Source organism: Misgurnus anguillicaudatus, chromosome 10 (assembly GCF_027580225.2).
Source record: "Misgurnus anguillicaudatus chromosome 10, ASM2758022v2, whole genome shotgun sequence".
In the NCBI taxonomy this organism is placed as follows: Eukaryota; Metazoa; Chordata; class Actinopteri; order Cypriniformes; family Cobitidae; genus Misgurnus; species Misgurnus anguillicaudatus.
Window position 1 is genome coordinate 20192189 of NC_073346.2, and position 22234 is coordinate 20214422.

A 22234-nucleotide genomic window follows, 5' to 3' on the forward strand; every position below is an offset into this window, starting at 1 on the left:
TGAACATGATAAAAATAATTTGAGACAACAAAAAAGAAAAAAATGTGTTGTATTAACTTGTTTCATTTAAGTCAATTAGACAAGGTCCAAAGAAAGGTCCATATTTTTTTTGAGTGAAAGTTTTAGAACAACATAAGGGTGAGTAAATGATTAAAGTATTTTAATTTTTGGGTGAACTATCCCTTCAAGTATTTATTTTGAAGTCATTCAATTTATGAATTGGTTCTTTAAATATTATTTATATCACACTCACACAATTAAATACACAAACATGATCTGTTTTTCACTAGATTTTTTACTAGAAGTAATTGAATACTTTTCGATTAGGCCCATTCATGAAAGCAGCTTCATTAAATTCCTTCACAGAAACTGAAAAAATATACCCCCAAAAGATTTTTAAATCTTTTGTTGTGACAGACAGATAATACATGAAAGAATGTTATGCCATGAATGGTAAGGACGTACACATTTAAACACTGTAACGTTTATCTTTAAAGGCATATAGCTGTTATCTTTGTTAATCATTAAGATTAAATCGACTGTAAGTTACACCAGGTGCATGATAAGTACCAAGAAGCTCATTAAGTATTTGTAATACTGTTGACTATTAGTCTCTCTCATAAACAATAAAAAAACACACACCACTACTTTCTTACTAGCCTATTAAATTCGAACACCGGTGAAGGCCACATTTAGACCAGTTACCATTTGGTAACACTTCAGTGAAAAGTTTTTTCCAAACATTCACTCACAGTCCACTGAATCAATCCACAACTCTCAAACGGTAGCTTGACTCCAGCAGATCAGAGTTTAGGAGATAGGAAGAGTTGGACTTACAGTCAATCAGCTTTTTTGAGTCTAGACAGACATTCGGGGTGGAAGCACCAATATGGTGCAAAGAAACAGATGAGGAAGGAAGGGTTTCATCTAACACAGTAAAGTCACGTTCTCACCGAGAACTATAGTGTTTTCTTCAACACAAAATCATAGTGCTATTCTCAACAGTGGGAACAGAATATCAAATTGTAAGTTATTGTAAGTTATAGGTGGTAAACCAGTTCTTATCTCTCAAAGCACACTTCTTGATGATAATAAACAAGCACTATATATATGAAACAGACTGAAAAGGAGAGATGACTGGTCATGTTTACAAACATAATCTTATCACAGTCCCAGACTAAAATGCAAGTTTTGAGCAACCATCTTGCCCTGACATATATTAAAATACATCAGTGCCATTGTTTTGTCTCAAGATGCACACCAGTATTGTTTTTTTGTAAGTTATGTTTGTAAAAACAATTTGTGCTAATGTAACTAAGGCCTAGTCCTTAACCTAAACCCTGTCTGGGAAACCACCCTAATGAGGATAAGAACTTGATGTGGCTATAAAGATGATACTATTACCCATTTATTTTAAGGCCTGTTTTATACCGCACGTGTAAGCAAGCAAAGTATATTTTTATGGTGCTCATATTGACAAGTTCGAGCTTTCACACTGCACACAACAGCAGCAGAAGTGAATAAAAATATATATATTTTTAAAAGCATTCAGTAACAAATACCAGAGCGTGAGATGTAGCAGCTTCCTCTTTTGATGAAGTTGGTAAGTAACATTGTAATATTTTTCAAAACTACATATTTTTATTAGCCTTGGCTTTTTTTAAACTAGGTAGTACATAATTACTTATTTCTAAGTAATATTATAATTATAACTTATATACTATACTATAAAGCTTTATTTTCCATATATAGAGCCACAGCTGTTATGCTGCGTTTACACCAACCGCGTTTCAGGCGTCAAAATCGCGTCTACCGCACCTAGTTTGCCGCTTGAACAGTTTGAATGCATTCATTCGCGCGTCTACTCCGCTCTACACGCGTGGAAAAAGCAAGCATTTGATGCGCGTCAGAGGCAAACTCCGCTTCTTGTGGGAGGGGCAAGTGCTATGCGGTTGTCTGTTTGCAAGATGACTGATGTTGATTGTGCATTTATCGAGAGAGTTACCTGTTTGTATTTGGTAACCTTACTATAGGGGGAATTTAAACGGCGCAGGTTGATAAATGTCACGTGACTCAAAAGTGAAATGTGTATTACAACTCACCAGGTTGCCCAATGTCCTCACTGACACTCTTCCAAGCGAGGTCCTTATTATTCCTGTCTCTATAGAAATAAGAACGTGTGTCTTATAGCTCCGGGTGACTGCTCACGGACAATATCAAGCATTCCTTCATGTTGAATGAGTGACTCCGGGCAAAATGCACAAAAAGCACCATTTGCGCGTACCGCGCCAGGCGCTCAATTCGTGCAAACTAGACCGTCGAATAGGGAGGAAACGCAGCAAACGCCTCATCCGCACCGCGAGACCTCCAGACGCGCGTCAACGCATCTTAACATTGACTTAACATTGAAATCACTCGCGCTTCACGCCTCTACCGCGTTTGGTGTAAACGCAGCATTATGCAGCATAGACGCTTTCAGTGTTAGTGGCAGTGGTTAAGTGCAGGGTATATGGAGTATCCACTTCTTTATTAGAGGGCATAGGGTATACCCACTTTTAAATTTTAAACATTGATAAACAATAATAATAATAATTTCAAAATGACCAGTATGCTGAAAGATCAATTTTGTAGTGAACTAAATATGCAAAACCAGTCTTACATGTCACTTTTTATAACACAGGGCATTCAACTGTAGGTTTTCCGGACAGGGATTAGCTTTAGCCAGGACTAGGCCTTAGTTTAATTCGGAAATATAACTAGTTTTAACAAACATGCCTTACTAAACACATTACTTGTGTGCACTTAGAGGCAAAATAAAGGGCACACATGTATTTTAAGATATGTCAGTGCAAGTTGTTTTCAGTTTGAACAGCTCTTACATTTATTTTAGTTTCTAATCCCTGTCCGGGAAACCGCCCCATAGTAAATTAAGAGTATACCCACTTCTCCGGGCACCACTACACCACTGGGTTGCATCAGTTCTGCTTCTATAGTCACACTGCAGCTTCCCGTACTATCTGCTGGCACATGCGGTGTAAAACAGCCATAAAACTCTTATAACTAATCAAAGTTAAAACTGATATGGCTTTTTAGAATCAAAGTTAAGGCAGAAAAAGCTTTAACATAGTTTGATGTTTTGAAAGCTTTGCTAGAATGGAAAACTCTCTTTCAGCCATAAACAAATCAAATTACTAAGTGGCCCTTACTGACAAGACATGTCGTATACAGTACAGGGAATGTGATAACAGATAACACTCTTTGCACTGTCTGGATGCACAGTTTGCATACTGATCTGTGTTTTCATGTGAATTTAAGCATGTCTTTACTCCCAGACTATACGTCAGGTGCTCTGTCTTCACTGGCCATGTCCTCAAAAACACAGCCAAATAAACACCAGAAGGTGCGAGGATTCACATCAGTGATTCCCGAATGGTTTATCCTCCCGTCAGTCACTTTTCCTCACTCGCCATTCAAGGTTTCCTTTGCAATGGAAGAAGATCCAGGACCCCTGCACGCAAACATTGATTCCTAAGGAAGAAAAATAATTGGTTTCAGTTACAGGACCAATAAACCTGCAATGTTCCCATTTAAATTCACTATGATTATAATAATATAATATAATATATAAAATAAATAAAAATAATATAATAAGAGGAAAGATTAGCCATGGTTACAATACACAAGTTCTCACATGGTTGTTTAATAAAACAGTGTTAATAACCCATATAGCAATAGGGTACAGTATATATTGGGGAACCAGTGACAGTAGGGACCACTACTATGTCCAAAAAATGAGAAATGAAAGAGTTTTAATATTCTGCTGTTTCCTGTCTTTGGTCTTTAGGGGAAATCTGTTTTTGTGAAAACTACTAAAATAGTCTCTTAGTCATATTCTATAACGGTCATCTACATTTCACTTCAGATCTGTATTCAGTCACTGCTTAAAGCTTAAGTGTTTATGTGCAACATATTTACCTGCGCCGTTACATCACTACATCCTCCAGCCTCTTTTTCTCCACATCTAACCATGCAAAGAGCAATATCATCAGGGTTGTTATTAAGGACAGGTTCATTACACCCTTGCCCTGCCTCGGCCTGCGTTGTGTCTTGAGGGCCAATCGTAGAGGAAGATGTAGAATGCGGTGGGCCATGAGCAGAAGCTGTGTTGTCGTCTGCAGCGGTCAGTGTAATATGTGAACCTGTGTTGTTCGCGTGTTTTTTCTTGCGAAGAGTGTCAATCCAACCGCTGCTATGGCGAGAGGCGAATGAGGCGAGAGGCAGCGAGCTCAGGCGCATGTTCTTTCCTGACGTGATCAGCTCGCCGAAACCTTCCTGGTGGGCGAATGCATATCCAGAGCGCCGAGAGCCACCTCTCCCCAGACGCCCGAGAGCGCTGCCACCAGCTGGTCCGGCCCCACCCACTCCACGACCCGTGCGGCCACAGGGCTTCCGCTTTTTCTGCTGCACAAGTTGAGTGTAGCGCACCTGCAAGAGAACGAAAGAGCAATAAAGAGACGAGGATGAGTGAGTGGGGGAAAACAATGTGTTAAACATACTGACGTGAATCAAATCGAACCTTCGCTATGAACTTGAAAGTTCATTTTACAGGACACCTCTTCAATCAACCATGACTTAATCTGTAGCATTTTCATGACCGTATCTTGTTATTGTTATCAGTTAAAAGTTTGAAGTATTATGTGTGACCTCCCCTTACATTTGAGCAATAGCAGGAACCAAATTTCCAATTCTAATCTATTGACCTCAGGACTTTAGTCTCCTTAAAAGTTAAAAACTTAGTGCCAAGGGAGGTCACACTAAACACTTACTTTCCCTGAACAAGCCTTTTTATGTGTACATAATTTTGTGTTTTTTCTGCTTGTATCTTAATAAAGAAACTGAAAAATAAAAATGGTCTATCATTAAAACAACAAAGCTGGTGGTGGTTGTCTAAGACTTTTGTACAGTATTGTATTTTCTTCAAAGGGCGGACACTACTTGAGTATTTTAAGTTAATTTTCCAAGCATCTGTGCTTTATCAGAGTGTTTGTCTTGGGAAAAAATTTACTTTACTAAAAAATGTTCACTACATTCTTAAGCATAGAATCATACTGTGTATTCCTTTTATATTGTATATAAAAATTGATTTAATACCTAATTACATAAATATTGTGTACTTTTAGAAAAGTAATTTTACTTAAGTAAAATAAAAAAAATAGTAAATTTTTAATGTACTTACATATTAAATATAAACCAAAAACTTGAAATTATGAAATGTAGTGGAGTAAAAATTATGATAATATGCTTTGGAATGTATGTTTCCCAAAGAAAAACACGGATAAAATACGAATACTTGAAAATTTACTTTTATGTAGAAAGTAAAAATACTTAAATAGTGTCTTCACGTACAAACTTATGGTTTAATTTCCCCTTTTCAGAAAGACCCACAAAGCATTTACACAATTGTCTTGCACAGAACCTTCAGGGACTATAAGCTTTTTAGATTGTTGTGTATGTAACATATTTACAGTGTAAAATATTGATAATGTTTCATTCGACATGATATGTGGAATAATGCATTAACAATAAAAAAAATTGCCTGAGCATTAAAGGGATAGTTCACCCAAAAATGAAAATCCTGTCATCATTTTGTCATTCTCAATATATGATAGTAGGCACACAGCTGATTGTAACAATTGACTTCCATAGTAGGAAAACAAACATTATGGAAGTATTTTGATAAATAATAAAGAAGATATTTTGATAAAAGATGGTAAGCACAAAGTTGATGGTTCCCATTAAATTCCACCGTATTTGTTTTCCCTACTATGGAAGTAATTGGTTATAGCTGTTTGCTTACCATCACTTATCAAAATATCTTCTTTTTCAGATAAAAGAAACTCATACAGGTTTAGGACAAAAAGAGGATTAAGAGAAAATGATGACAGAATTGAATGTTCGGGTGAACTACCCCTTTAAGACAGACAAACAAAGGTCACAAAGACATACTGTAAGTCGCACAGACATTACTTACCGTATCTGACAGCTGAGGTTTTAAGTCCAGTTTGAGGAAGCGGAAGGCAAGGACTGGAGCAATGCAAACGACTGTTGCCAAAACAATGGTCAACCACACCACAGGCTGGCTTAATGTGTTATGGGCACTGCCTGTGGTCACAATTCACATTAACACAAAACAGTACACGCTCAGACAAATTACCAAAATAAAATAAACACCACATGACAGTCTCCATAATTCATTTTAAAAGACTATGTGTCTAGCATACTACTATATTTTTAATACTTTTTTTTCTCCAGAATTCATTATACAACCTACTGTTGTCCATCAATCCATAAAATCCAGGTCAATGAGAGATATACCCAATTTTTGTATGTAAAATTAACCTTATGATTCCCAGATGTAAGAAGGAATAGCTAATCAATTTATATTTGTGACACATGTACTGTAGATGTTATTCAAGGTGGGCTTGTGTTTGTGTGTTTATTGGAGATTCTGACTCACCAAGAAATTGGAACTGTTTAGGGAAAATCCTGAACAGGATGCTGGAGTGCATAGCAAAGAGGATAGTGAAGTAGGTACCCAAAGACCCCCATATAAAGAAGTGATTGATAGCTGTCCAATAACCAGTGTCCAGAGCAATCTATTAATAAAAGCATTCAGTTATTCAAAACTCAGAGCAACTAAACAGTTTCGTGGACCAAAGTCCAACTGTGTCAACTATCTAAATGCTATAGTACTCCTAAACATAGAACATTTTTACATAAGTACACATTGTAAATGTACAATCTTTTTAGGGGGGATGGAGCATATTTTTTTAGCCAATTAAAGAATAAAAGGTTTTCCTCCCCCAATACCATTTGCAACTACACTCACCGGCCACTTTATTAGGTACACCTTACTAGTACCGGGTTGGACCCCCTTTTGCCTTTAGAACTGCCTTAATCCTTCGTGGCACAGATTCAACAAGGTACTGGAAACATTCCTCAGAGATTTTGGTCCATATTACCATGATAACATCCCACAGTTGCTGCAGATTTGTCAGCTGCACATCCAGGGCACAAAGCTCCCGTTCCACCACATCCCAAAGATGCTCTATTGGGTTGAGATCTGGTGACTGTGAAGGCCATTTTAGTACAGTGAACTCATTTTCATGTTCAAGAAACCAGTCTGAGATGATTTGCGTTTTATGACCTGGCGCGTTATCCTGCTGGAAGTAGCCATCAGAAGATGGGTACACTGTGGTCATAAAGGGATGAACCTGGTCAGAAACAATACACAATGCTCAATTGGTACTAATGGGCCCAAAGAGTGCCTGAACCGTTAATACAAGGCAGGATGGATCCATGCTTTCATGTTGTTGATGCCAAATTCTGACTACCATCTGAATGTCGCAGCAGAAATCAAGACTCATCAGACCAGGCAACATTTTTCCAATCTTCTATTGTCCAATTTTGGTGAGCCTGTGTGAATTGTAGCCTTTGTTTCCTGTTCTTAACTGTCAGAGTGGCACCCGGTGTGGTCTTCTGCTGCTGTAGCCCATCCGCCTCAAGGTTCGACGTGTTGTGTGTTCAGAGATGCTCTTCTGTATATCTCGGTTGTAATGAGTGGTTATTTGAGTTACTTTTGCCTTTCTATCAGTTCAAACCTATCTTTCTATCTTCTCTGACCTTTTCTCGTTTTCGGACCATTCTCTGTAAAGCCTTAAGATGGATGTGTGTGAAAATCCCAGTAGATCAGCAATTTCTAAAATACTCAGACCAGCCCGTCTGACACCACCAACCATGCCACTTTCAAAGTCACTTAAATCACCTTTCTTCCCCATTCTGAGACTCGGTTTGAACTGCAGCAGATCGCCTTGACCATGTCTACATGCCTAAATGCATTGAGTTGCTGCCATGTGATAGGCTGATTAGAAATTTGCATTAACAAGCAGTTGGACAGGTGTACCTAATAAAGTGTCCAGTGAGTGTAAATAGCAAATATTAAATATTAAATCTTGGAACAAAGTCTATTGGGCGTCCACGTGGACTTACCTGGACGCTGACAACAATGACGAGGGCTGTGGCAGTAGTTACTGCAAAGGTTTGATAGTCTGCGAGTGGGACGCCGTTGCTCTGCGTGGCATGAAACAGAACTCCATACGGAATGAAGAACAGAACCACAGAGGTGTAGATTCCTTGTGCAATGCAGATGAAAAACTCTCGTTTATTAAACAGCAGGTTCAGCTGGCCGGGCTCGTACAGCTTTGGATACTCTAAGCTCCTCTGCTCAGGAACATCCTGAGTGAGAAAAAGTTGAGGTGGTTTAAAGAGTAAAGGTAAATCATTCAATATTTACTTATTAAATGAATACAGGTGCTTACCTGATCAAAAATGCCCATTGCCAACACGGGCAGGGATGTGTACACGATATTGTAGAGAGTGATGAAATATTGGTCGTAAACAGTCTAAGCAGAACAACAACAGTGAACAAAAAATGTTATGACATTGTCTCATACACTTACATGTAAAACCTATCAAGGGGTATCAATCACTTGTTAAACAGTGGCAGTCTTGACCTAGTGAGATTTTTACCAATTTAGCACTTTATAGAAACGTTCAATCTGCTAGCCCAGCCTAGTGGCACTTAGCTGCAAACTTAATATCAATATTTTAATGAATCAAATCAAATTTCATTTTACTAAATTCCTTTTGTCTTATGAGGTGGAGATTCATTTTTGCTTCAATGCAAATAATCTAAAGAATGTATAACAAGGTGTGGGGTGACTTGAAAACATGAGGCTTTTTGGAAAGACTTTTTAAACACATTTTAGTAAAACCTTACAATAAGATATTTAGAGATGCACCAATTTATCAGCCTATAATAGGTATCGTCATGGCAGATTATATCCTTGAAATCAAAAAGGTGAAAAACTAATCAGAACTCATGCTGTGTGATTATTTTAAATCAGGTGACAATGACAACAGAATTCGGCTTGTACTCTGCACTTCTAGGATTTCGGGGCGGTTTCCCGGACAGGGCTTATCCTGGTCCCAGACTAAAATGCATGTTTGAGCTGCTTGTCCTGACATGTCTTAACATATATCAGTGCCATTATTTTGTCTCAAGATGCACACCAGTATTGGGTTTTTTTTGTAAGGTTTGTTTGTAAAAAGTACTTAAATGTGCTAATATAACTAAAGCCTAGTCCTGGATTAATCTAAACCCTGCCCAGGAAACCGCCCCTTCGAGACATTATAATTTGAAACAAGAAGTGAAAAGCAAAACTATCGGTATCTATCAGTGATGCGTGGGTTGATCCAAAATGAGCGGGTGCCTGTGGCCACTCTGGGTTATGAGTCATTCAAAAATATTTTTAATGATATTCAGGTCGCGGTCGGTCGGGTCGCTTGAAATAAAGATGCCAATTAAAGTTGCAGTGTGTAAATTTTAGCGGCATCTAGTGGTGAGGTGCTGGTGAATTGCAACCAATGGCTCAGTCCACTGTTTACCCCGTGTTTTTTAATCACATAGAGAAGTTACGGTAGCCTAGCCTGGCTCCGCCCTCCTACGTGCTTCCGCTTAATTTTCATTTCGCTTCAGTACTACGTCTGGGACTGCTGTGTAGAGTTTCGTTTTCTCCTGCAAAAATCTGCAGGTCCAATCGGCAAACAGAGGGGGGTGGCTAAGAACGATGACGTTGAGGTCGTGTGTCAGTTTGAGTTGTAGTTCAGTAATGGCAGCGGAGAAAGACATGAGAAAAGCTATTCGGTCCGTTGTTGCAAAGCTACTGAATATACAGAAGTTAAAGCCGGAGCAAAAACCAGGTTTGCTAAGTTTTGTTGGTCTGATTATTCGTACTTGTTGTTTCCGTCCGGTTTCGGCGCATGATATACGTCACGACCACACGTTAGCGATCGCTTATGGCAGATCCTGAGTGACTCTGGGCAGATCAAATAGTTTTAAACTTCAACAGAGGACCCTCCTTAACGGAAGTAACGCTTTGCAATGGAGGGTGGCCAGACTCTTTGTACAAATGAAATGAATGTACGAGAGTCTGGTTGGACCAGGCTAAGGGTAGCCACCACCAGACAAACATGTCATCTGAGACAACTTAGTAAAAAAAGGTTTGTCCATTAAGGGTTTCTGTAGAAACATGGCGGCACAAAATGGCGACTTATGTAGATAAAAACATCTCATTCTAAGGTAATAAACACGTAACGTTTCATTATGAAAGGTCTTTATACACCACTGATAATATAGTTTTGTATATTATTTTGCATTTCTGTCAAGAGATCCTTCTCTTCACAACATTTGAACAGAACCGCAATGTAGTCAGTTAAAAATACATGCACACCAGATTTCTTAACCTGTTAGCTAGCACTTATATTTTTGAGCATTTTCTGAAAAACGACAACTCCAAACTAAAACATCTGCAGCTCTTAAACCCTATGGTCTATATTCATAATTCTGGTCTTGTTTGAAACTAGACACTTGACATATTGTTGCCTAATAGTCATAACAACTCAGAGTAGTAAAGAAACAGAGTAAAACAAGGTAAAATATACATTAAATGACTTCCGTTTTTCTTTAAATAACATTCACTTAGCAAAAAAGGTATGAAATGGTCATGTGAGACACCTGGGGACACCATATAGGTGAACTGAATGTCTGACCATGCTGTGATTCAAATTTGAGAATGATACTCCAAAAAATGTTGTTTCTGTGAGCTTTTATTTCAAAAAAAGTCCAGGCGTCCTTTCAGAACAAGTGCACTTGGAAACTCCAAATATACACATGATAACAATATGACAGGATTATAAAAAGAAAATGAGTCAGGACTACATATTACATTATGTATATCAATTCAGAACTTCTCTGCCCACCAAAGAACATAGAAAAAACTATTTCAGAAAAAAACATTTGCACATTATAACAAAATACTTGCTATTTTGAATATGGTCGCTCATAAATGCACTCCAGGTTCCAGTATTCCTGTGTCAGCTGAAGTCCTGTTTTACATCACATCACACACAAAGCAAGAGAGGATTTTAGTTTGAGTCAAAAGTTAGAGACATACAACTATTTGTATGAGAAACTATGATGTAATATACATGAACATAATACATATACACAAACACACACACATTACATGAATATATTTATTTATAATTACAAATGTCTTATGTTTGCCAAATAACCTATATTTCTCAGCTGGTAATACTCATATTTTCCACCACATATCTTATTTTCTAGTTTTTAGTTTGTATATTCTGTGCATTTGATTCATATAGCTATAAATATGATGCATTTATATAACATGTCATACAAAAACGAAACCATGTAAAACTCGTATATTAGTCATCTCCAGTGTTACTTTATAATCAAAACAGCTAACATGAAACAAGAAATGTAACGTAAATCAACTAAAGAATCCACTTACTTTATCCAAGCGAGCGCAGCTGAGCTCATAATCCGGTCCATCTCTCCTCGACGACGCGCTTTGTTTACATCCAGTCTTGCATTGTTGATCCGCGATCATGCTCTTTATCAACTTCTCCAAAACACTTTCAACACAAAAAAGTCATCTGCAGTCCACGATCCACAATGGAGATGTTATATCTAACATTTGAAGAGGTTTCTCAGCGGCTCCGGAGAGCTTAGCCGGCTGCTATGCTACCCAAACAAACAAACGCGCACGGAGGGGGCGTGGGCATTTCTCTCCATGCGCTTCTGTAGATTTGCGCAGAAGTACACTTTACTGACGTAAGTTGAATCCTTGTAATCGTTTCATGATTGGTTACTTCCTCTGTCAATCAAAGCTTTGCTCACTATGCATTGGCTGGCTTTGTTTTGGTGTAATCCAGTCAAAAGCCTATGGCAAGCTGAAAGACATCTATCTAGGCAAATCATTGATCGCATGAGATTTTGAGTTGTCAAACCTTTTCTGATTGGACAAAACAGAAAAATAGGGCGGGATATTTATCTGAACAGTCTAACGAAGCAGGAAGAGATGGATTTTCACTGATAAAAATTATATTTGATAGAAAATAAACATGATCGATCATACTTAGCGGACGCGCGGATGTAAACAAAGGAGGATATTGCTGGATTTCTCACTATTTTTCATTGTTTTGGATTAAAACGTGGGATGCTTTTTGAAGAGTGGACCCTTACCTTGCAATGTACGTTGAAGTTTTTGGGAATTGTCAGAAATTGTCAGAACCATATGGCAAGCCATGTGAGTACCCACAAATTTTTTTATATGCATTCCGTCTGCATTTCATTTAATCTTTTCCACACCAGTGTATTGATTGCAAAAATAAGCTCAGAACATGAATTTGGAGTGTTTAAACTTTCAAATAATGCAAAGTTTATGATTGTTGATTGAATATTTGATGTTAAACAAAGTACAAAAACACGTAAAAACGCCCCCTAGGGCCCGCCGCCGGGCCGGTGCGTGTTAACAATTTTTTAGCCTCCTTCCAAAATGGTAAACATGTCTCCCTAACAAGCTGATGAGTTAAATCAGGTGTGTTAAATAAGGAGACATCTAAAACTTTCTGGGAGGGGGGCCTCGAGGACCAGGATTGGGAAACACTGCATTAAGGTATGTTAACAGTTTCAAATAAAAAATGCATTTGTACATTTTTAAAAACTATTATTATTATTTATCTAAAGCACAGCCAGCCAGGGCCTGAATACTGCACTCCTTCTTTCCACACTCACCTGTGCTGAAAATCCACAGAAGAATCCAAACCAGAAGTGCACCATAGTGAAAGCAAAGTTTTTGTAGAAGAAGTAACAGAGAAATCGACACATGCGCAGGTAAGACCAGCGTCCATGCACCAGCAGGAGTCGCTGCAGGAAGCAGAACTGGGAAAAGGAGTAATCTGATGCCAGCACGGCTTGGATCCCCTCCTGACCGCTAATGCCTACGCCGATGTGAGCCGCTATAAAAGGAGAGAAACACCATTTGGACATAATCTCATCATACACACATAATCAAAATCTCACTGTTATCTGATTAATCCAAGATTAAGTAAGATTTTTTTAATGATCAGGATTCAGATCAAATAGCTTTGTTATCAGATAAAATAGCCCCGCAATAGATCCTGTACATCTGAGAACACAGCGTAAGAACAAACAAATCAATATGAGTCTTGTGTAACAATACATAACCTATGAAACTATGAACCTGGTTCTGTTGCAAAATTTTCACTTAGATGACTGCTTGCTAGGGCTCAACTGGCTCCAGAAAATGCTAGGATCAGTGGCGGCCGGTGACTTTTTTTTAAGTTTGTCACCGTTGTGTGTGTTGTTTGCAATTTCAAAATATGTGTTTTGCGTGTCGAGTGAACCTATGTGCATCATGTGTCTTGTCAAAATAAGTGCCAGACACTCGCATAATCAGTTTATTGTTAAGGGAGTGTCTTGCGTGTATTTTGTGAACGTGGGCGTCTCTTTTATCATAAACGGGTTTGATGCGTGTGTAGCAGGCACTTATTTTGACAAAACACGTGATGCACATGGCTCACATGACGCAACAAACATATTTTGAAAACACGTGCAACACAGATGACACTTTGAACATATTTTGAATTTGCGCCCCTCGGATGAGCATTCACGAGCCAAGATCATAGTCAAGATCATAGATTCAGTACACATATAGATTAAATGCACGGACACAACAGTCTCTATCAACTTCATAAAGTCATGTGAACTGGTTAAATTGCTTTTTACAACATTATTTATTTTGAAACTTTCTGAGATTGACACTTGACCTCTACACAGCAACAAAACAAGAACAAACCCGCTAACACCCACTAAACATGAGTATGGGAAAAAAGGGCATATACCTATTTGTGTCTGTGTATGGGTGTTTAAGTGTTGAGCAGGGACAAAACAGGATGGTGCAAAGAGATTTAGACATAAACCACATCCTTTACATCTCGTTGTTATCCATGTTCACAGGAGACTTTTGAAATACGGTTGTGACACCGTAAGAACCACGGTGAAAAGTTTTTACTCAGCCGAGGGAAGTGACACAACCACATTTAACAACAACAGAACAAACGAACATCTTAAAATTGGGCTTCTGCAGGCCTTGTAATCGGGGGGCACAATCGAGTCCTGTATGATGTATGAAATTTAATTTAAAAAACTATTTGGCAAAAGTATTAACAATAATTCTGTATTCGTCATCGACAAAATGGGAGCGCAATCCTTAGCAGTAGGTTTAACCAATCGCTGTGAATTTGATAACGTAAAATAAATCCCCACTTAAATTGAATTAGTTAAAAAAATGTCACTAACTCTTTATCATGCTGACGTCATTGGCTCCATCTCCAATGGCAAGTGTGACTGCCTTCTTATGACGTTTAACCAGCTCTACCACCAGAGCTTTCTGAAGAGGAGTCACCCTGCAGCAGATCACTGTCCTACATGCGCACGCCGTATCCAAAAACTCACGCTCCATATCTGCTTCTAACGCATGAGCCTGCCCAAAAAGAGAAAGAGAGACATTTTTTCATTATGTCCATACTGAAAGTGAAATTATTTGCCTGATTATTCTTCTCAACTTAACTGAACTACATTGAAAATGTACCAAAAGTTTATTTAATATTTTACTTCGAACATTAAAAGTTCATTTCCTCCTTAAAACCCTCACATGCTCCTCCTATTACAGCCCAAGATGCAGGTGTCACCCACCAGGCTGTGTCCGCTGATGATGAGGGCAAACTCTCCACCGATCGACTCCAGCAGGGAAGATGGTGGGGCCTGAGGAGGGGGGCGTTTACTCTCATCAGGACTCCAATTAGCAGCATCACCTCCACATCCATTGCCAACTGCACAAGCCCCACCCCATCCCTGAGCCTCCGCTTCCTTCCCTCCGTCCCTGGTGCGTGCTGACTCAATCATCCGCTCTCTGGCTTTTCTGTGAAGGGAAAAGAAAACAATGAGAGGATGAAAAGGACACTCCTCATATTTCAAGGAATGATAAATGGATGGATGTCAACACTGTACCTCAGTTCTTCACGCACGCTTTGGACAGTGTGTCCATTAACGATGAAGATCTCCGTCATGGCATCTGTTAACATCTTACAGGAATATCCAATATTCACTGCAGTCTCTGTCACAGAGGGACAAAGAGACATAATAAACTTGCAATTGTGAAATGAACTAATAGAATCTGGGGATTATCTGCATTGGTTATGTGATTAAACCCAAAGTCACTACTCATTCATCATCTCTTAAACAAATGTGTGGAATAAAGCATAAAATCTATAGTTATTAAAGCAATCATTTTGATATAGAAACAGTGGCAGCTGGTCAATAGGGGGCGCTGGGGCGCCGCCCCCAAAGTTGGCCAGAGAACAAAGCTACTTTAACATGTTACCAAAAAGGAGGGGCATTGCACAATATTTCAAGCCATGTGTATAGGCAGTCCTGATGGGCCCCCATGCCCCACCCCCATAATATATTCTAGACTTTTCAAGGGCCCTCTCTTCTTTTGGGGCCCTGGTAATCTTTACTGGTTTTACCCCTAGTCTGACGCCCCTGCCAAAAAGTTAAATATATATTGCAAATTAACACAAAATAAAATCATTTAGTTGTACTATTTTACTGTTAGTTATTTTATCATTGATTTAAAACAATAAAAAAATCTAAACTGAATTTGTTGTGTGTGTATCATGTTTGTGTGTCTGGGGCGCACCCCAAATGAGTGTGTATGTAGGTCAGTAAAAAGGGTAAAAACATGTGACCTGAGCTCTAATTGGCTGGTTTCGGAATTTGCGAATCAGGTATTTGACCTCATGTGATTGGATCGTTCTCAGAATCTCATAACCGCATTGCAGATTGCCATGTAACTGCTGGCTACAGGTCTGATCAGTGAAAGCAAATTAAATATCTTGATTTAAAGGAAAATATTATTTTATGCTTACAAAATCACCATTTACAGGGCCATTTACTGATATTTTCAGTTGAAGAATAAATAAATAAAGGATTAAGGAGCTTGGACCAAATTGAGTAGCAGGAAATGATCATGGTCGAGTTTACACTGTGTGCTTTTCCAGGATTTATGGCAAACGGAGATGGCTAACATTAGCAGGATGATACAATATGTAAGTCATAATATTTATTGTTTTCCCTGTTCGCTATTTCAAAGTCTGTATGAAAGAGCGCATTTGAGTTGCCTTTGCGTGGACATGATGCTCAGATAATTTGGTATTTTCCGTGGCTTGGTCAACTTCATTACAAACTACTAGACTGTGATTAGGCAACTTTACTGTGCGTGCGTGTTTACGTGTGTGTGCTTGCGTGCATGTGTCAGATCGGGTGTGTGTGTGTTTAAATGATTGCCTTGATTAGTTCATTACTGATAATAATCCCATATTATACACACATATACAGTTTCATAGTACATTTATTTCATGCTTTAACAGTTGACTTCAACAGTAACATTTTCAGCATTTTAGCTATGCAGTAATGATATTCAACACCTTATAAACAGCTATTTACAGTCCTGCATTACTACAGTAAAAGTTTGATTTTAAGTTTGTTTGTGCCCCCCAAACTTATTAAGCACCAGCCCCACTGTGTAGAAGGCATTTCCACCTGATCTAGACCTAGTTCTTACCCTGCTTGTCTCCAGTTAGCACCCAGATCTTGATGTTAGCCAATGAGAGAATGGCAATTGTCTTAGGAACCCCCTCTTGTAGTTTATCTTCTATAGCTGTGGCCCCAAGCAGCTATAAACAGCAACAGGTTGCATGTAAACATTATTATAAAAATTTAATGAAACAAAATCAGCATACACACACACACACACACACACACACACACACACACACACACACACACACACCATCATATCCTGTTCAATCTCCTCATAGGCACCAGCCAGCCGGTCATCTCTGCAGTCTGTGGCCTTATCCGCACAACGATAGCGCTCCTCCCACTCCTCCCACTGCTTCTCAGACAGATCCCGATAGGCCACAGCAAGCGTCCGTAACCCATCACCTGCATACTCCTACATAAACACAAAAGAACAACATGAAACAATGATTATGAAACATTCTGATAAAGATATTTTTACTTTTACCACACTATTGTGAGCAAACAAACAAGACTAATACATCAGTGCTAGGTGAGCATGTTGCAATACAGAGGTATGCATTCAGGAGATGCTTTTATCCAAAGCAACTTACAATGCATTTAAGATAAAAATGCTGATGAGGTATATAGCATAAATGTACTGTGAATTGCTTTGGATTAAGTGTGTGTTCAATGCATGAAAGTAAATGACTCTGTGCCTTTTAGCAAAAGACCCACAAGAGGGCTCTGTTGTTTAAATTGTTAAACTGATAAAGCAGGCGGTAGACTATAGACTTTGCCTTGTGAATACTTTAACTGTAGATTAAAAGACAAACAGCTCAAAATGAAATAAAACAAAAATGCTAATACTGAAAAATTATAAAATAAGAATGCTTTTCCCAAATGTTGATCTTCTGATCCAAAATCTTCATGCATATAAAAAGAAACCAGCGAAAATAAAACATAAAGGGGCGGTTTCCCGGACAGAGATTAGACTAGTCCTAGACTAAAATAAATGTTAGTGCTGTCAAAACTGAAAACAACTTGCACTGACATATTTTAAAATACATCAGTACCCTTTTCCAGTTTCCACTCAAAATGCACACAAGTAATGTTTTTAATAAGGCATGTTTGTTAAAACTTAGCCTGGGTTTCCCCATGCTGCCTTGCGCACACATTTATTCACGCTGCAAGTCTAGCATGGAAACTATAGCCCTGAAATAGGGAACCAATCACAGAACGGGGAGGGGGCAGCAAGACGATGACGATGTCTATGCGACACACAGAAGCAGTTTTGTTATTTGTTATAACACAGCAACAGACGCGAAGTTACTTTTCAATGCAGCCTTAGATAGTGTTCTAAGTAGTTTTGAATGCAAGTTTATTAAAAAAAGAGCAACTTTTGGCGTTAAACAACTTCATATCCAAGAAGGATGTTTGGATATGGCAAGACATGATAAGCACAGAGTTTTATAGGACCAACCTGCTAAACATCATCGTCGACAAAGTACAATTAACTTATAAATGGTAAGTGGTATTTATTAATATCATATTATCATTATGCCTTTACTGTGGTTGTCATAGTGCCACTAAAATGTGTTGCTTTTCAATACAATATACAGCTACCGGTTTAGTTGCATAGCTTAAACCAATAAAAGTCGTTTACGTTTGAATTGATGTCGCTCTACATACGTCATCTGCTATAATTGAAACGATTGGCTATGAGCTACGTACAGATGTATTTGATAGACATTCGTAGCGCCCAATAAACGGCTCTGGGCATTCGTGAACCACGCCTTAAATACGAGAAAATTTGCATATGGTTCCCAGACCACGTCTCATTCACTATGAGACTGGTCTGGTGTTAGCCAGGCTAGTTCAAACTAGTTATATTTCCTAATTAAACTAAGTCCTAGTCCAGGCTTAAGCTAATCCCTGTCCGGGAAACTGCCCCAAAGACTCTTACGTTAAGATGGTCTGAAGTGATGTTTAACAGCTCCTGGTTGCTGGGATGAAGCCTCTCAAAAAGCACAGTGTCTGCACCCTTACAGTACAGACGTATATGGCCCTCTGGATTTTTCACTGAAACACACACACAAGCACACACGTTAGGCTTCTATTGAGGGGACGTTCTATAGACAAACTATCGGTCCTTTTTCCTAAGCCAACCCTCAAACACACATAGTGTGTGTATACTGTATGTGGTTTAAGGGGACAATTCCATAGATGCAATGCATTTTATACTGTACAAACGTTATAAATATTCTATTCTCCCTAACCCCAACCATCACAAAAACCTGTCTTTAATCTATGAAAAAGTACCATTAAGTATGTTTTTAAGACGTTCAGTTTACAGGGACATTTCCTGTGTCCCAGTAAACCATGTTTATAGCATAATAAACATGTCATTATACACTATTCACGTCCCCTGAAACAGCATATACCAACCCCCCAACCATCAGTAATTTATTGTATACAAACACAAATGAAATGCCTACCACACTGTGATCACCACTTACTCAGATATGAAGGGCATTATTTAGAGTTATGTGATGGTTTGCGGCATACACAACATAAGTGCTAATTCAGATTCAGTTCGTAGTCCCCAGAGGAATTTTACTGCTTGTTTCTGTTTCTCTGTATTAAGCCATCTGGCATTACGGCCATTTAGAGTTTGCTACACAAATGCATCAGTATTCATACTTAGCTGTAGTAAGTAGATGTGTGAGAGCGATTGCTATGTTTGTGCTTTATCCACATAAATTACATATTGTACCTCTGACAGACATTATTCAAATGATTTCTGAAGCTGTAGGTGGGTACGTGCTTGTGATACCTATGACAGACATTCTTTTGCGAATGTTATTGAAGTCCAGGATGGCAAGGAGCGTGTACGTCACCGATTTGCCAAGCTCTTGTGTGGTGACCGTACCAGGCGTTCGGGAGCGAAACACGAAGCCAAAGTTACGGGCAGCTGTTACCAATGCCCCCTCATCTGGAGACTGAGCCTTATATAACAGCTCTCCTTCAGAGACAAGAAAGAGAGAGAGTACATAAAATGACTGATAATAAAATAATTGAATCAAATTTAAAATGCATAATTGTTTTACCATTTCCCTCTAACAATATTAAAGGTAACAACTTCCTAACTTAAACACTATTTCATCTCATAGTAGGTGTTAAATGAAAGAAGAAGCTTGTGAGTACTAAAAGGCCACCTTAGGTTCTTACCCTCGCTCTTCTCCTCACTCATGACTGTGTGGCAGAGAGACAGCACACGAAAAAATTCATGCACTGCTGATTCCCCCATCATGACAGCCTCCAGCAGAGACTGGTCATAAAAACAGAAGTCACGGTCGGCTAAGGGGTTCCACGAGCTGAAGTCCAGGGGCTCTGGAGTCCTCTAAAAGATTAATACATTGTTAGCGTATTCTGTACATCAATACTGGGAGCAAATTTATGTAACAAAGATTTTGTCCTCACTAATTCGCTCTACGTTTTGTTCTTAAATTTACCTTTTGCTGGGCACCAAGAGTGTCCACCTCACCTGAAATGAGCAGCAAACAGTCAATTTTTAAAACAAAATACAAAGCAACATCCCTGTCTTTGTGATATCTATATGTATATATTAGATAATAATTAGGATATCATCAAAAAGTTGATTTATTTCACTAATTCCATTCAAAAAGTGAAACTTGTATATTACACACACTCTTATATATTTTAAATGTTTATTTCTTTTATATTTTGATGATTATAACTGACAACTAAGGAAAATCCCAAATTCAGTAGTGAATCTCCCCACATTTTTTATGGGTTTTGTTTCACAACCTCTCCAGGATGCTGTTATCTCTATTGCTTGTACACTTTTTCTACCACATCTTTTCCTTCCCTTCGCCTCTCTATTAATGTGCTTGAACACAGCGCTCTGTGAACATCTTTTGGTCTTTTGGTCGACTCTCAAGTCAGCAGTCTTCTCCATTAATTTTGTAACCTACAGAACTAGACTGAGAGACCATTTAAATGCCTTTGCAGGTGTTTCGAGTTAATTAGCTGTTTATTAAGAGTTTGGCACAATTTCACAATTTCTTGATATACTGAATTTTGGATTTTCCATAGTTGTCAGTTATAATCATCAAAAATAAAAAAGATAAACATTTGAAATCATCATTTAGTTTATAGTGGTAATGCGTTCATTATGATATGAAAACTTTTATTATTTATGATGCTTTTCCTGATACACATTAATTGCCATGTATTTGTGTGCCTTACCATATGCATGGCCGTTGATGGAGCACTTGTTAAAGGTCATGATGTTCTGAGTGAGGGTTCCTGTCTTGTCACTGAAGATGTACTCCACCTGTCCCAGCTCTTCATTCAGTGTGGTGGTTCGGGCCTCCGCTGCTGTGTTACTATGGCTACAGAACATCCGCCGGTCCCAATTAATAAAATAACTGTGACCCAAACGAATCACCTCCACACTAAAAGATTCAGACAGGTTGGGAGGGAAGCAGACAGCAGGTTATTATCGTCACAATGCAAATATGAGCTAATACAAAATTATCTGCAGACCTACAGTACACACCAACACCAAAACAAACACCCGAGCATAGAGGTCCTATAGATAAGGTTTCAGTTTGTAGTTAAAAAAGATAAGCGGCCTTATCACACCATTAATAGAAGCCATTTAGATAATATTAATGCATTGAAAATGCATTAGAAAAAAGAAAGCACAGTGGTTAAAACATTCACCGTTTTTACTGAGGGGACACATCATGAAAATATGACTTTTTCCATGTTTAAGTGCTATAATTTAGTCCCCAGTGCTTCTATCAACCTAAGAAATGTGAAAAGAACAACCCAGTAACCATTCTCTGCAAGCATGTGAAAAAATAGGTCATTGAAATTTGGTTCCCCTTGTGATGTCAGAAGGGAACAATAACGACCCTTAATCTGTACTATCCAACCACAGCACTGCCAATTAGTGCAGAGATCAGCTCATTTGCATTTAAAAGGACACAACCAAAACTGCACATTTATCTATATGATATTTTGAGCTAGAACTTCACATACGTATTCTGGGGACACCAAAGATTTATTTGACATCTTAAAAAAGTCTTGTGAAATTTCCCCTTTAATAGAACTATCTTTAAATGTTATCATTATTTTCTCCCCTCATGTCAGTTTTAACCTAAGAGTGATTATCACATAATTTAAATGGTTGAACTGTCCATTTAAATTCAAAAACCTTTTTTTGTTTCAATTTGAGCTCATATACACTCTTAAAAGTTAAGGTGCTTCACAATGCCACAGAAGAAAGACTACAAAAGGTAAAAACAAAATGTTTTTTAAAGAACCCTTGACTAAATGATTCTCTGAGGAGCCAAAACTGGTTCTTCAATGGCATCTCTGTGAAGAACCTTTTAAGCACCCTACTTTTTAAGATAAATATATGAATGGGTAAGTGATGTGCCACAATACTGCCCAGAGATTTCTGTGGTACTGTCTTTATAAGTATGTACAGGTCAGAAGTAAAAAAGATGCTGAATTAACCAAACCACACCAGAGGTAAAGCCCATTTAGATAGCTGTTTTAAAAAGGGAAGTTATGTTGAGCACTTCAGTGGTGTTGCACCAATTG

At 38.4% G+C, this 22234-nt stretch overlaps 1 protein-coding gene across 5 annotated transcripts in view; it reads right to left on the reverse strand.

The window, feature by feature from the left end:
• Positions 1-277: 277 nt before the first annotated feature.
• Positions 278-22234, reverse strand: part of atp8b2 (ATPase phospholipid transporting 8B2) — a 39517-nt gene continuing 17560 nt past the window's right edge. For all 5 annotated transcript variants that reach the window (XM_055210751.2, XM_055210750.2, XM_055210753.2 and 2 more), the window contains 17 exons: positions 20867-21075; positions 20110-20141; positions 19826-19997; positions 19431-19619; positions 18561-18676; positions 16866-17030; positions 16638-16749; positions 15023-15128; positions 14708-14933; positions 14312-14495; positions 12725-12948; positions 8379-8462; positions 8050-8295; positions 6518-6656; positions 6032-6162; positions 3976-4485; positions 278-3528 (listed from right to left, as the gene is read on the reverse strand). In XM_055210751.2, coding sequence (XP_055066726.2) covers positions 3460-3528; positions 3976-4485; positions 6032-6162; positions 6518-6656; positions 8050-8295; positions 8379-8462; positions 12725-12948; positions 14312-14495; positions 14708-14933; positions 15023-15128; positions 16638-16749; positions 16866-17030; positions 18561-18676; positions 19431-19619; positions 19826-19997; positions 20110-20141; positions 20867-21075 — 2914 coding nt within the window. In that variant the 3' untranslated portion in view covers positions 278-3459. The remainder of the gene's footprint in view (positions 3529-3975; positions 4486-6031; positions 6163-6517; positions 6657-8049; positions 8296-8378; positions 8463-12724; positions 12949-14311; positions 14496-14707; positions 14934-15022; positions 15129-16637; positions 16750-16865; positions 17031-18560; positions 18677-19430; positions 19620-19825; positions 19998-20109; positions 20142-20866; positions 21076-22234) is intronic.